This window comes from Glycine soja, chromosome 8 (assembly GCF_004193775.1).
Source record: "Glycine soja cultivar W05 chromosome 8, ASM419377v2, whole genome shotgun sequence".
Classification (NCBI taxonomy): domain Eukaryota; kingdom Viridiplantae; phylum Streptophyta; class Magnoliopsida; order Fabales; family Fabaceae; genus Glycine; species Glycine soja.
Genome location: NC_041009.1, coordinates 532,606 through 545,749, shown reverse-complemented (window position 1 = coordinate 545,749; position 13,144 = coordinate 532,606). Strand labels below are relative to the sequence as shown.

The 13,144-nt window shown below is 36.5% G+C and overlaps 2 protein-coding genes and 2 long non-coding RNA genes across 4 annotated transcripts; 3 read left to right on the top strand and 1 right to left on the bottom strand.

The window, feature by feature from the left end:
- The first annotated feature begins 160 nt into the window (after window positions 1–160).
- On the top strand, window positions 161–4,093 carry LOC114420968 (calcium-binding mitochondrial carrier protein SCaMC-2-B). Its single transcript, XM_028386696.1, has 5 exons — window positions 161–456; window positions 598–1,176; window positions 2,183–2,965; window positions 3,106–3,196; window positions 3,365–4,093. The coding sequence occupies exons 2-5, from the start codon at window positions 765–767 to the stop codon at window positions 3,555–3,557; spliced, it is 1,479 nt and encodes a 492-aa protein (XP_028242497.1). The 5' UTR covers window positions 161–456; window positions 598–764; the 3' UTR covers window positions 3,558–4,093.
- A 675-nt stretch (window positions 4,094–4,768) lies between these two features.
- Window positions 4,769–6,531, bottom strand: LOC114420969. The gene is made up of 2 exons (XR_003668470.1): window positions 6,423–6,531; window positions 4,769–6,227 (listed from the first exon to the last, which is right to left on the bottom strand). It is a non-coding gene; the product is annotated as an uncharacterized LOC114420969 (long non-coding RNA).
- On the top strand, window positions 6,271–9,331 carry LOC114420966 (pentatricopeptide repeat-containing protein At5g61800). Its single transcript, XM_028386694.1, has 2 exons — window positions 6,271–8,790; window positions 8,870–9,331. Exon 1 carries the CDS (start codon window positions 6,415–6,417, stop codon window positions 7,903–7,905), a length of 1,491 nt encoding a protein of 496 aa, XP_028242495.1. The 5' UTR covers window positions 6,271–6,414; the 3' UTR covers window positions 7,906–8,790; window positions 8,870–9,331.
- Window positions 9,332–10,083: 752 nt separating this feature from the next.
- Window positions 10,084–10,921, top strand: LOC114422045. Its single transcript, XR_003668610.1, has 2 exons — window positions 10,084–10,403; window positions 10,514–10,921. It is a non-coding gene; the product is annotated as an uncharacterized LOC114422045 (long non-coding RNA).
- The last annotated feature ends 2,223 nt before the right edge of the window (window positions 10,922–13,144 follow it).

The following is a 13,144-nucleotide window of genomic DNA, read 5'->3' as shown; positions in this document are numbered from 1 at the left end:
TAATTATATATAGTATTTTATTAAATACCTATTATTTAACTTATACACTTCATATTTTATTTTAAATTGATAAATACTCCTAGGATGTATGTAGACTAAGCAAAAAGTAAAAAGTAAAAACTTGGATAAAACAGGGGCAATGGAGATAGCTAGCTAGAGAGGAATATCCAAAAAATAACATAATATCCCCTTTTCTTCTCTAGCTGTTTAGGAAAGAGGGATAACAACACAACGCAATACAATCAGAATCAGAAATTCATTGATTTCCTTATCAGCCGAAGTACCCTCCCTCAATTACAATGTGAAGCACCTCTCTCCCCTCTTAAATACTCTGATTCGGTTTCCACAATACCTCCCTGAAAAAACCACTGCATAATAACGCATTGCCTTATTTATATATATTAACATATATTGCTACATAAATTGAAAAACCGTCCTCACCAATTGCAATTCCAGGTACCTTCTTCTTCGTATTATCTTGTATAATCACACTGCACACTATGCTTAGTCCAATTAGCTTCTGTTTAATCTCTCTTGTCACTTTCTTCTCTTTCCTTTGATCCACCCTTCAATTCAATCGCTGGTTTCTTCTTTCAGTTGGTGGTTTACGACTTTTGCGAGTTTTTGAGATTTTGACCCATCAAACCCCACGTAACCGCTGTGCAGATCTGAGGCCAAATTTAGCATCTTTCGGTACTCCAAAATTCAAATGCTCCATTGGTTATTTCCAATTTTCGATTTTTTGAGATTCTGAGCGAGAAGACATGGAGCACGTGGGGTTTTCGAAAGCGGCGATAGCCGATCATGGCCGCGGCAAGAAAACGGGTCCGGTTTCGATGGATCACGTGCTTCTTGCTCTGCGCGAGACCAAGGATGAGAGGGATCTTCGAATTCGGAGTCTCTTCAATTTCTTCGATGCTGCGAATAATGGGTACTTGGACTATGCTCACATTGAGGCCGGTTTGTCTGCACTGCAGATTCCCCCTGAGTATAAGTATGCAAAGGAGCTTTTCAAGGTGTGTGATGCTGATAGGGATGGAAGGATCGATTACCGCGACTTTAGGCGTTACATGGATGACAAGGAGTTGGAGCTTTACCGCATATTTCAGGCTATTGATGTGGAGCACAATGGCTGCATTCTCCCTGAAGAGCTTTGGGATGCTCTTGTCAAGGCTGGTAGGTATTTATGGCTTGTAAGTTGTAATTATTGCATGTAAATCATTCAATCACATATTTCCATATATGGTAAGTTTATTCATTTTTAGTAATAATCACTTTAAGGGTCATACCCAAGATGGATTCTGATTGTCGACATACCTAACATGATTTCTGATTGATCGGTGGTGCACAGTGTTGTTAAATAGTGGGCATGGCGGAATGGCATGGTGAATTTTTTGCCAACTGCCATGGCCAATTTATGAAGGGAATCCTGCCAAGACGGCGCCATAAGGTGCAATGGCATGTTTATATGGCAGAATTTCAGCCTGCCGCCATGTTCCACCATTAATAACACTGGTGCATGGAAGTTAAATTATCATTTAATTGTTTGTGTTGTAGGTGTTGTTGTTTGCTATCTGTCCTCTTTATCCTTTCTGTGCTTATAGTGATGTAAGTGTGTTGTTGGCTGTTCATTTTCCATGAGTGGGCCAAGACATGTTGACATTCGATGTTGTTCCTTAAACTTGCATTGCATTTGGTCGTGGTTGTGAAGCGGGTGAGCTTGTGGTGGGAAGGGTTTTTGTTTATGATAGGACATTCGTGGTTGTAATCTTAATAACAATTATGTGTGAGAAAAGGTTGAGTCTTGACTCTTGAGAGACTGCAGGGGTTTTACTTTTCATAACTTTGGTGAATCCTAGTGATTTATGAATATGTGTCTCTTTTGAAGATGTACTGCTGTTTTGTCTATAGATTCAGAGAGAGAGAGACAGAACTTTGGGAATAATTCTATGAGTATACATGGTGCTTTAGATTTGTGAAACCTGGTTCAGCTTCAATCTTTGATCTCTTACTTCTTTACTTGCTTTTTTTTCACTTTTTGTATGTAGTGATCTTCTCGGTCATTTATAATTCATATAGGGTTTCTAGATGTTTTTCCTTGGTGCCTTTTGTGGGGGCTTTTTCTATTGTTTCATTTTTTCTGCAGTATCTATTGTAAGCATATTCAGCTTCTATGTTGCAGGGATTGAAATTGACGAGGAAGAGCTTGCTCGCTTTGTGGAGCATGTTGACAAGGATAATAATGGAATTATCACTTTTGAAGAGTGGAGAGATTTTCTTCTACTTTATCCTCATGAAGCGACTATTGAAAACATATATCATCATTGGGAGAGGGTGTGCCTTGTTGACATTGGAGAACAAGCTGTTATTCCCGAAGGCATCAGCAAGCATGTGCACAGGAGCAGATATTTTATTGCAGGGGGGATAGCAGGAGCTGCTTCTCGTACAGCAACTGCTCCTCTTGATCGTCTAAAGGTGCTCTTACAAGTTCAGACTGGACGAGCTTCTATTATGCCGGCAGTGATGAAGATATGGCGACAAGATGGTTTATTAGGGTTTTTCCGAGGTAATGGATTGAATGTTGTGAAGGTAGCTCCAGAGAGTGCCATCAAGTTTTATGCTTATGAAATGCTGAAAAATGTAATTGGAGATGCTCAAGATGGCAAGTCAGATATTGGTACTGCAGGAAGACTTTTTGCAGGTGGTATGGCTGGTGCAGTTGCACAGATGGCTATCTATCCAATGGATCTTGTCAAAACTAGGTTACAGACTTGTGCTTCTGATGGTGGAAGGGTTCCTAAGCTTGGCACACTTACAAAGGATATATGGGTCCATGAGGGACCTCGGGCTTTCTACAGAGGGCTTGTTCCATCTCTTCTTGGTATGATTCCTTATGCAGGGATTGATCTCACTGCATATGACACCTTGAAAGATCTATCCAAGAGATATATTCTTTATGACAGTGGTATGGTATTACTGCAACAACATTATCTCTTGAACTTAATGATTTTATTTTACCAGTTTGAATTTTTTTTAATGATAAATTAACACTTCTAAATTCAACCTTTGAAACTTCAAACATTTATTCTTCTTTCTCCTTCACAGATCCTGGTCCTCTAGTACAACTCGGATGTGGGACTGTTTCAGGTGCTCTTGGAGCTACATGTGTCTATCCGCTGCAGGTTATTCGTACAAGGTATAAGGTTGTGCCAGTAGTAGTGTTATTTGACTTATTTGTCTGCTCTCCTTCCCCCCAAAGGAAATATGGAGTAGGGGATGCTATCAGTTTTGTTCTTTTAAGCTAATTTTCTTATTGATACTTTATGTATGCTCTTTGTTGACATAGCGTTATCATGATTCTCAGACTGCAGGCACAACCTGCCAACAGTACTAGTGCTTACAAGGGAATGTCTGATGTTTTCTGGAAAACTCTTAAGGATGAAGGTTTTAGAGGTTTCTACAAGGGACTCATTCCTAATCTCCTCAAAGTTGTGCCAGCTGCAAGCATTACTTATATGGTTTATGAAAGTATGAAGAAGAGTCTAGATCTTGAATAGAGTGTCATAGAGATTACTAGCTAAGTTCAAATATTATAAAGTCTTGAATTGTTGATGGTGATGAAAAAAGAACAGAGATTACTAGTCCTGTAGGAACTATTACAAAATAGTCATTCTTCTGAGGATATCTTAAAACACGATTTTGTAGTCAGAAAGTTTTTCCCCATGCTTATCTGAACTAAAATGTTGAGAAATTAGGTTGTATTCTAGATATACCAAGGTAATAGGTGTTATCCTTTTCAATCTGTACTTTTCCCACTATTTCCTATAGTCAAAAGTGAAGACACATAATTGTGTTTCTCCTCTATGTTCATGTCACTAGAAATACCATTTACTTAGAAATTGACGTATGGATTTGTGTGAATAAAATTGATGGATGGAATGATGGCAAAATGAATTATTATCAGTTCTCCAGTGAAGAAGATTCGGTTGTTCAAATTTCTTTCTGTTGAATGTACTATGTAACTAACCCTACATGCAAGTGCAAGGAACATGCGTTGGAAACGAAATAAAGATTGTTAACGTACTTGGGTTCAGTACACAGAATTGCTTATTAGAGTAAACCTCGGATTCTGATTGTTTGGAATTCCTGTTTGGTGAATAAAGCAATAGCTGTCTCTCTCTTGATGATTTTTGTCTGCTTCAGGAGAAAAATATCTCTTTCCTGTTTAGCCATGTGGATTTCAATAGTGATTACGATTTTCATTTCACAACTTTTTTGCCACTGTATTGTGTGGTGATTGGGCAGAAAAATCTTTTCAGACTGATGAGAGTGGACGAAATATCACACTCTAAGTAGTATCTTTCCAATGAATGATCACCTTTTATCTCATATTTTGACATACACCGAACCGAACCTCTTTCTAAGGTCATTTATCTGATATTGACCCTGTTACTGGCATTTAGTTTGTGGAAGCATGCACTTTGCTATGCATAATGCATTCATTTCTGTTTTTGATATCACATCAAGTTTGGTAGTTGGGTTAGGTGTAATATCATGGTGTTAGGATGCACATGAATTACTACTGATTGCATAAAACTTTAAACTTCCCATGTGATACGCAACATGATCATTCATGACTTCCTGTAATAAGCTTGCCATACTGGAGATGTTCTTCTATATTGGTACTTCTACGTGTAAATTGCATACTTACAGTTTGCATATTCGAAACATGGACATGCCACACATAGCACAAATATGAATAGTAATAGACAGAACCAAGTAAACAGTGACAATATTCATTTTTCTTTCCTGATGCCAACAAACAGTTCGCCACTTTATTCATGGCTTCCAACGAAAACACAGGAAAATATTACATTTCCTATATCTCAAATCACTCACTACCTCCCTACCTCATGAGTAAACCATTCAAACTTACAACTGTGACAAGAATAGGTGGAAAAAGAAACAGAACGGTAAATGAGCTACATAGCAACAAACACACATTGATTTTAAGATGAAACTGCAGTCTGTGTATGGCTTAGCTAGCTGCAAGGTTTTAAATTGTGGTAGCGTTCTTTGTTATTGTGAACAAGTGGCACTGAAGTGACTACAATTGTGGTCATGATGTGATCGTGGGCCCCCCAAAAATCTGAGTGTTACAATCGAAATCATGGTCATGGACTGTTTTTTTAAAACCTTAGCTGGCTGAATCACCAGTGCAGGCACAGCTTCGTGAATTGAACCTGGAAGAAAGGCTTTGCCTTCCCTAAGCCTTTATGAATTGCCTTTTTGATACTCCTCTCTTCAAAAGGAGAGCAGCATAACATTCAAGTCGTTGTCATCTTCTTCCTCTTCACTTTCTTCTTTCTCCATATCAGGACGTACTTAGCTTGGCTAGTAGATTAGATGGCACTTGGAATGAAGGACATTGGTGGTTTGTTACCTCCCATACATTCAAGCATATATAACCACTCCAAATGGAAGGATTAAAAAAGCGGACAACAGAGAACAGATAAGCATAGGCATTAAAAAAAAGAATCAAATCACATTTCAATCTCTCATAAGCATTTTGTTACACAATATTCCATGGAGCCTGTTATTCCACTTCTCACGACCGACAAGAAAGGATAATTAAAGATTAAGTATGGGGAAGAGGGGTTTGAAAAACAGGTAAAAAGAAGTGGAAAAAATGGTATGATAATAAAAAGGTGGTTGGTTAAAGTAATTATATGGACAAAAGAGCCAAGTGTAAAGAGAGAATAGGCTTGTAGATAAGCACTTGTGCATTTTAAAAATGTGGTACATTGGGTTGGCACCATCCAATTGGTATGCATGGGGATGGGGGCTTGCTAAATTCGGCATATAAATATACTATAATTAAAGAAAGCCAATGCTCTACTTTTTCATAGTAGTGCTTTTATTCCGTACGGAGAGGAATAACAATTATTGGAACCCCTCGTAATAAAATAATTTCCGTTAGGTCAAGTGGTCACTTCTTTATTTCTCTCCTAGCTTGGTAAAGCACACTTTAGTTGGTTCTCTATACAGTAATCCTTGGTTCGAGCCTCGAGTTTGCTTTTCTGATCAGTGAGTATTGGTTATCTTGCAAATGAAGAAAGATTTTAGAGAGTGCCTCGAAGAAATGACTAGGCATTGCTTGTTTTATCCACATACACGAAATGTTACTCTTTATCTAGCACATGCCATGATCAGCTTGGTGGTGTCTTCTGCACAATGAGATATGAATCGAAAATTTATATACTCATACTATTATATAAATGATAAAGGAAATATTAATTTTTTAAAAAGTGGGAATTCGATTAGTAATTAAGGATAGAAAGTGGACGTGCCGGAGTGGTTATCGGGCATGACTAGAAATCCTACGAGTTTCCAACACAAAGTGTTACATGATCAATGCGTACCTTGCAAGTAATAAAGCAATGCAAATCCATCTCCCAACTCCACCAAGTCCACGCCCACAGCATCACCACCGGTCTCTTACCTCTCCACACATTCCCAATCTTAAACAACATCCTCTCCACCCTCTCTTCCTTACTCACCACTTCTTCCAACTCCAACTCAATAATAACCTTCTATGCTCTCTCCCTCTTCCATTCCATCCCAAACCCTAGCACATTCTCCTTCAACACCCTCATCAGAATCCACACCCTCCTCCTCTCCCCTCTCCCCGCCCTCCACCTCTTCTCCACCCTCCGCCGCCTCTCCCTCCCCCCTGACTTCCACACCTTCCCCTTTGTCCTCAAAGCCTCCGCCCAACTCCATTCCCTCTCCCTCGCCCAATCCCTTCACTCCCAAGCCCTCAAATTCGGTCTTTTACCCGATTTATTCTCACTCAACACCCTCATAGGTGTCTACTCCATCCACCACCGCGTCAACGATGCCCACAAACTGTTCTACGAATGTCCCCACGGAGATGTCGTCTCCTACAACGCCTTGATTCATGGGCTCGTCAAAACCCGCCAGATTTCCCGCGCTCGGGAACTGTTCGACGAAATGCCCGTGAGAGATGAAATATCATGGGGCACCATGATAGCCGGGTATAGTCACTTGAAACTGTGTAACCAAGCCATTGAACTCTTTAATGAAATGATGAGGTTAGAGGTTAAGCCGGATAATATCGCGTTGGTGTCGGTTCTCTCTGCTTGTGCTCAGTTGGGGGAGTTAGAACAAGGTAGCATTGTTCATGATTACATTAAAAGGAATAGGATACGAGTTGATTCATATTTGGCAACCGGGTTGGTGGACTTGTATGCGAAATGTGGGTGTGTTGAGACTGCGAGGGACGTGTTTGAGTCATGCATGGAGAAATATGTGTTTACGTGGAATGCCATGCTTGTTGGCTTCGCGATTCACGGGGAAGGTTCGATGGTGTTGGAGTATTTCTCTAGAATGGTTTCTGAGGGAGTTAAGCCTGATGGGGTGACCTTGTTGGGGGTGTTGGTGGGGTGTAGCCATGCGGGTTTAGTTCTCGAAGCGCGGAGGATTTTCGATGAGATGGAAAATGTTTATGGAGTTAAACGGGAGGGAAAGCATTATGGGTGCATGGCTGATATGTTGGCGAGGGCTGGGTTGATTGAGGAAGGGGTGGAGATGGTAAAAGCGATGCCGAGTGGGGGTGATGTGTTTGCGTGGGGAGGGTTGCTTGGAGGGTGTAGGATTCATGGGAATGTTGAGGTTGCCAAGAAAGCAGCGCAGCAAGTGATGGAGATAAAGCCTGAAGATGGTGGGGTGTATTCTGTAATGGCTAATATTTATGCTCACACGGAGCAATGGGATGATTTAGTCAAGGTTAGGAGATCGTTGAGTGCTAACAAGAGGGCCAAGAAGATTACTGGGCGTAGTTTGATTAGGCTGAATGACGAGGGAGTAAGGTGTATAGATTAATTGGATATTAGGATAGATTTAATTGTGAATGATTGTTATTTTACATTTATTTTTTTGGCGAATGGTATATTATTATCATTAGTACTCGAGTTTTTTGCCGTGCAACCAGCTCGAGAGCTTTGTGAGATTGGAGGCCACCAAAGACCTTTTGGTTCATGGCAATGCATCACAAGAAATCACTTGTTTCACTCGAGTAAAGTAGTTCTTGGAAGATATTAGGCCAATTGTATATACTTTTGGAAGATAAAATGATCTCTGAATATATACTGTCACTTAAATTATTCTGTGCGTTAACTCAGGTTAATTAAAATTGACATAAAGTATCATGTAGATGCATGACTTGAGTAACTTTCCTTCCACTTTCAAGTAACCTTATTTTGGTATCTAGAAGGTATAAAATTACATTAACAAACCCTGTTACCCGGTAAATTATCCAATGTCTCCCTGTTATTCCTTACGGGGCTTCATGATCTTGAAATAATTTTATTTTAACACTAATTCAATTCACTTTTACATTTTAACACTAATTCACTATGATTCAAGAATTAATTTAACTATTTACTCCATTTGATGTATAAATGTATTTTTCTTATCCATTAGCTAGTTCTGACTACAAACAGAGCGTGGCACTTCCGGAGGCTTCTATGGCTACCGTGTCAACTCAAAAAACTGACAAGTGTCTTTTAGCTTCCACATTCAGCTACGTGGCTCCGGAACCTTCTTTCTTTACCGAGACTCACATCGCTTTCTGTACAAATTCCAACGGAATCATATTCATCAAACAATATAAATCAGTGGAACCGACATTCAGGCCAATACTATCCAGACACGTATTTTCGCTTTGGTTTTGGTTCAGTACGCAACCATGGGGTTTTCAGGCCAATGGTACGATTTTCTAATATTATTCTTGTTTTCTAGGAATTCCCTTTTCTAATCCTTACTCAACGTTCAACATGTGGTGCAGAGTGGTAATTGGTTAGCAGTGTTAGAAAGAGAGTTGGAGGAAAGGCTGCGTACACAACCTCAACAGACACCAAAGATGAAAGCGTATGCACCTGCGGCTGATTACGGGTACGTTCACCACCGACAACATGGGAAGTCTGACAAGTTCATCAAGCAATCCTTCTTCAGGAAAGTGGCGCACGTGCAAGACCGTAGCTACCCTAACCCCATTCTCAGAGATGCCTATGCTTATACCCCTCGTGTCGATCCCTCGCACGTGTAACTAGACAATTAGTCTAGTTTTTGCTTTTGTTACACTGGATAAATAAATAAAATAGAACAACTCAAGTCTATGTCTCTCTGCCTCTTCTATGTGACTTGTGTTCTGGCTTTTAATATTTCAGCTTTGTGCGTATATGCATAAGCGTAATGCAAAATATGGGCATTTTGTACCATAATGATCTAATTAATTTCAATCCCTTAACCCTTTGCAATACTTTCAATCATGATTATATTGTAATAAATAAATACAATAGACTTTATTAGCAATCTCATAATTAAATTGGACTGAAAACAAGTAACAATGCTTTGTTGGGTTAGTTATTTACGCCTCATATAAAGCCGAATTGCTTGCGGTGACTCACGACAACAGTGGGAGGCTTTGAGGATTGCCCAAGGGACAAGACAGGAACGGTATCAATCGTTTGCTCCCCAATTCGCCCCTTCTCTCTTCGAACCAACCAACGACATATCCTTGGGCTGGATCTTGCAACACTAACCTCAAACTTTGATGTTTACGTCCAGAACTAGTGCATTAATTTCCACGGGATGGGATTCTAAAAACAGTGCAATATATCATACCTGTCACCGTTGTTCGACTTATAAATATTCGGAATTTTTATCAAAGTTTACCTCCTAAAACTATGAATTTAGGGGTTAACTTCAATTAAACATTAAATATAAAAATCAATGCGGAGGTTACTTTGGCTGCCAAGTCAGCAGTAAGCGTTTGGTTAGAAAATAAATTATTAGTGTGCAAAGTTAAAAATGAAAATTATATGATACAGTTTCTTACTCTAATATATATATGGCGTAAATTTCCAATTAATGGGACCACATAAGATATGCTTAATCTAGTGACAGCACAAGAAATTGATCGAGTTTTTGAGTAGTTAATGTTGGATGTCCACGAGGGTTTTTCTTCTAGTGCACGCGGAGCTTTCAAAGAAGGTTTGATTATGAAAGTGCAAGTTACTTCCAAATTTTGCTAATACCAAATGCATGGAATACTTAGCCCTGAACTACTCTGGTTTCTGGACCACACTGCTTAAATTTGTTTCTCTGTATGCCACAGCTCTAATACAACAATTTTGGAAATTCAACGTCTTCTGAACTCTCTCCCTCAATACTCATTGCTACAGATAGAGAATTCAGTTAAGGTCTTTTTTCGTAAGAAGCTCTTGAGGGTTGAGGGTTCGAAAGACGTTTAGTTTCCAGAATTTATGTAGAACCAATAAAACTCAGTAGTAAAGTAAAAAGGTGACTTCAGAGATAAGGTACTTTCTGGTACTGGTAGTGTTTATGGTTGATTCTTGGGCTTACGCTTCCACCTTAGATTCTTAATTGAAACAAAACAACTGGCATACTAGTTTCTTAATTTCTGCAGGATTTGTGTCCAGGGTATCGCTATTTCCTCCATTTCTGGCTTGGAGGTATTCAATTTCTATCAGTCAGTATTGTATTCGATTCTCTCTGTGTTATGTCAGAATAATTCGCCATTGCATTACATGTCTCTAACAAGTTCCGTTATGAGCTTTACCAAGGTATATATGTTCTTCGGTTAGTCGTAAAAAATTTGGTTTACATATAGGAATACCGGCAATTAGTTTATTGCCGTTAAAATTAGCCGCTAAAAGTAAATATTGTAGTAGCGTTATTACCGTGTTGTAATTTGATTTAAAGTATAGCTCTACAATATTGGCTTCTAAGCCAAAGGTCGGTCCCTACTTATATACTTGAATTTGGCATATCACTGATTCATATGGATTCTTCAACACAGTTTTTTTTTTACTAACGATTTCTCATCATTTTTTTAGGATAAACTATCACTTTGCTCCTTAAAAAGTATAATCTACCATCATTGAGGTAATTTAAGTTCCTAAAAGTGAAATTTGTATTTCATTTCGTTAAAGTTAATGTTTGTGTCTCCTTGACACATTATTTACCTATGTGATAATTAACGGTGCACATAAATGCGGACTATAACTTATAATACAATGCATACGCAACACTTGGCGATGTACACAACAGTCCTCTTAGGAAGTGAAATGATAATGATTGGACCATCGCCTATCATCCATGTATACATAAATTGTTAATTGTCCCGTATGCACTAGATCGTGTTGCGTCATTCACGTGTGCATTATCAATTGCCATGTAATAATTTTTTTTAGAAACTTCTTCAGTAATTACTAATTATTATTTACATTGGTAGTAGTTTCATATGTAATCGAAAAAGTTAGGTTAAATTAAAATTGACATGTGTTTTAGTTCATATGTATGATTAATTTTAGTCTTAATCTTTTATTTTTTTTCATAAATTTAGCACATTTATTCAAATTAAACTAATGCAAACAACATAATTTGCATAACTTTTATCACATACAAACAAAGATGATGTTTACATAACAAACTTGATAATATTTGATAAAAATTACAGTGAGAAAAGAGACTCTTAAATTCAAAAATAAATTATGTAATTGTTATCCGTGAGAAAGTTAATCCAAGTTAGCACACATTGCGAATAATTATTATTTTGGAAAAAATATATTAAAGAACCACAATACACAAGCTAATCATTGGATTTGAGAAAGGAGTGTAAGCATCCTTCTTTTGCAAACAAATAAACTGTTTTTAAAAATTGACCTTGTGACCTTCAAATCGTAAAGCAACAACTTCATCGTTACATGACATCAAAGAAAATCCCATTTTGAAAAATAATTATTTTTCATAAACTATTCTATAAAATTAAAAACGACAACTATTTAATTAAAATAAACCAAATCAATCAAAAAGTTAATGCATGTTTCAATTAGCTCATTAGTTTATGTTTAAAAAAATATTGTAACAAGTACCAGGTCAAACTTAGTTTTAATTTTTTAAATAAGTCAGACCTTGTTTAAGTAAAGTCTTGTCTTATTTGCATTCCTAATTAGACCCCTCCTTTTTATTTTAAAATATAAAATTTATCTTTTAAAAATAATCTGTATTATCTTTGAGTTTATTTTAATGTAAATGAACTTTATAGAGGTTTTTTTTCCCTCATGGGTGATTCTTATCGTGATTAACAATTAGTTTTGAACCTTATTATCAATTTTGTGATTTAGAAGATGAAATAAAGATTTTAGACACAATTTCACAATATGGTACTAAAATATTTGAAAGTTAATTCATTATTTCTTTAAAAATACTTTTGAATGATAGAATGTTAAAAATTAGTTATTAGTGATATTAAAAATATATAAAATAAGACAATATATATTAGGAAACATGTTTATAATCGTTCATCATTATTAGGAAGCTTATTTAAATTCAAAGGATTTTTTATAGATCACGTGTATTTTCAAGAATTCTTTTTTGATCAAGTTAAATATCACTATTATAAATGATAAAAAAAATCTTTTTAACTGTAACTCGTATTTAAAAGACCTTTTATGTATCTCATATTCATCTTTTAGGAAGAGTGAATATATACTTTTAAAGTATTTCAATATCTCACAAAAGAGAAAGAATAATTTACTCTGTAATCTATTTACTTAATTTTCTCCTTAATTTTTTTTATCGCCGTCACATTAGTATAAAATATTTATTATTTATGTTGATGATTAATCTCCTTAATTCTAAAAATATTATATTTTCAATTTAATCATATCTAATAAAATAGAATATAATTTATGAATTCCTTTTTTAAAATATGTAATTGAAATTTTAACTTCTTATATATTACTAGTATTTATTTTAATAAAAAATACCATTGCAATTAAAATAAAAAATTATTAATTACATTAAATGGTTTTTGAGTTTTTTTACAGAACTACTTGATTATTTTGGAGAAAAAAATTACATTTCCCTTCAAAATAATTAATTTAAATATGTGTTAAAAGGTTCAATAGTTTTCTAAATTAAAGTTATTTCAAAAATGTATAAATAAAATTGCCTCCATCTTTTTGCCTTGAAATTATACACATACAATTTCAAGAATGAAAAAATAAAAAAAAAACTAATCAATTTTTCATAC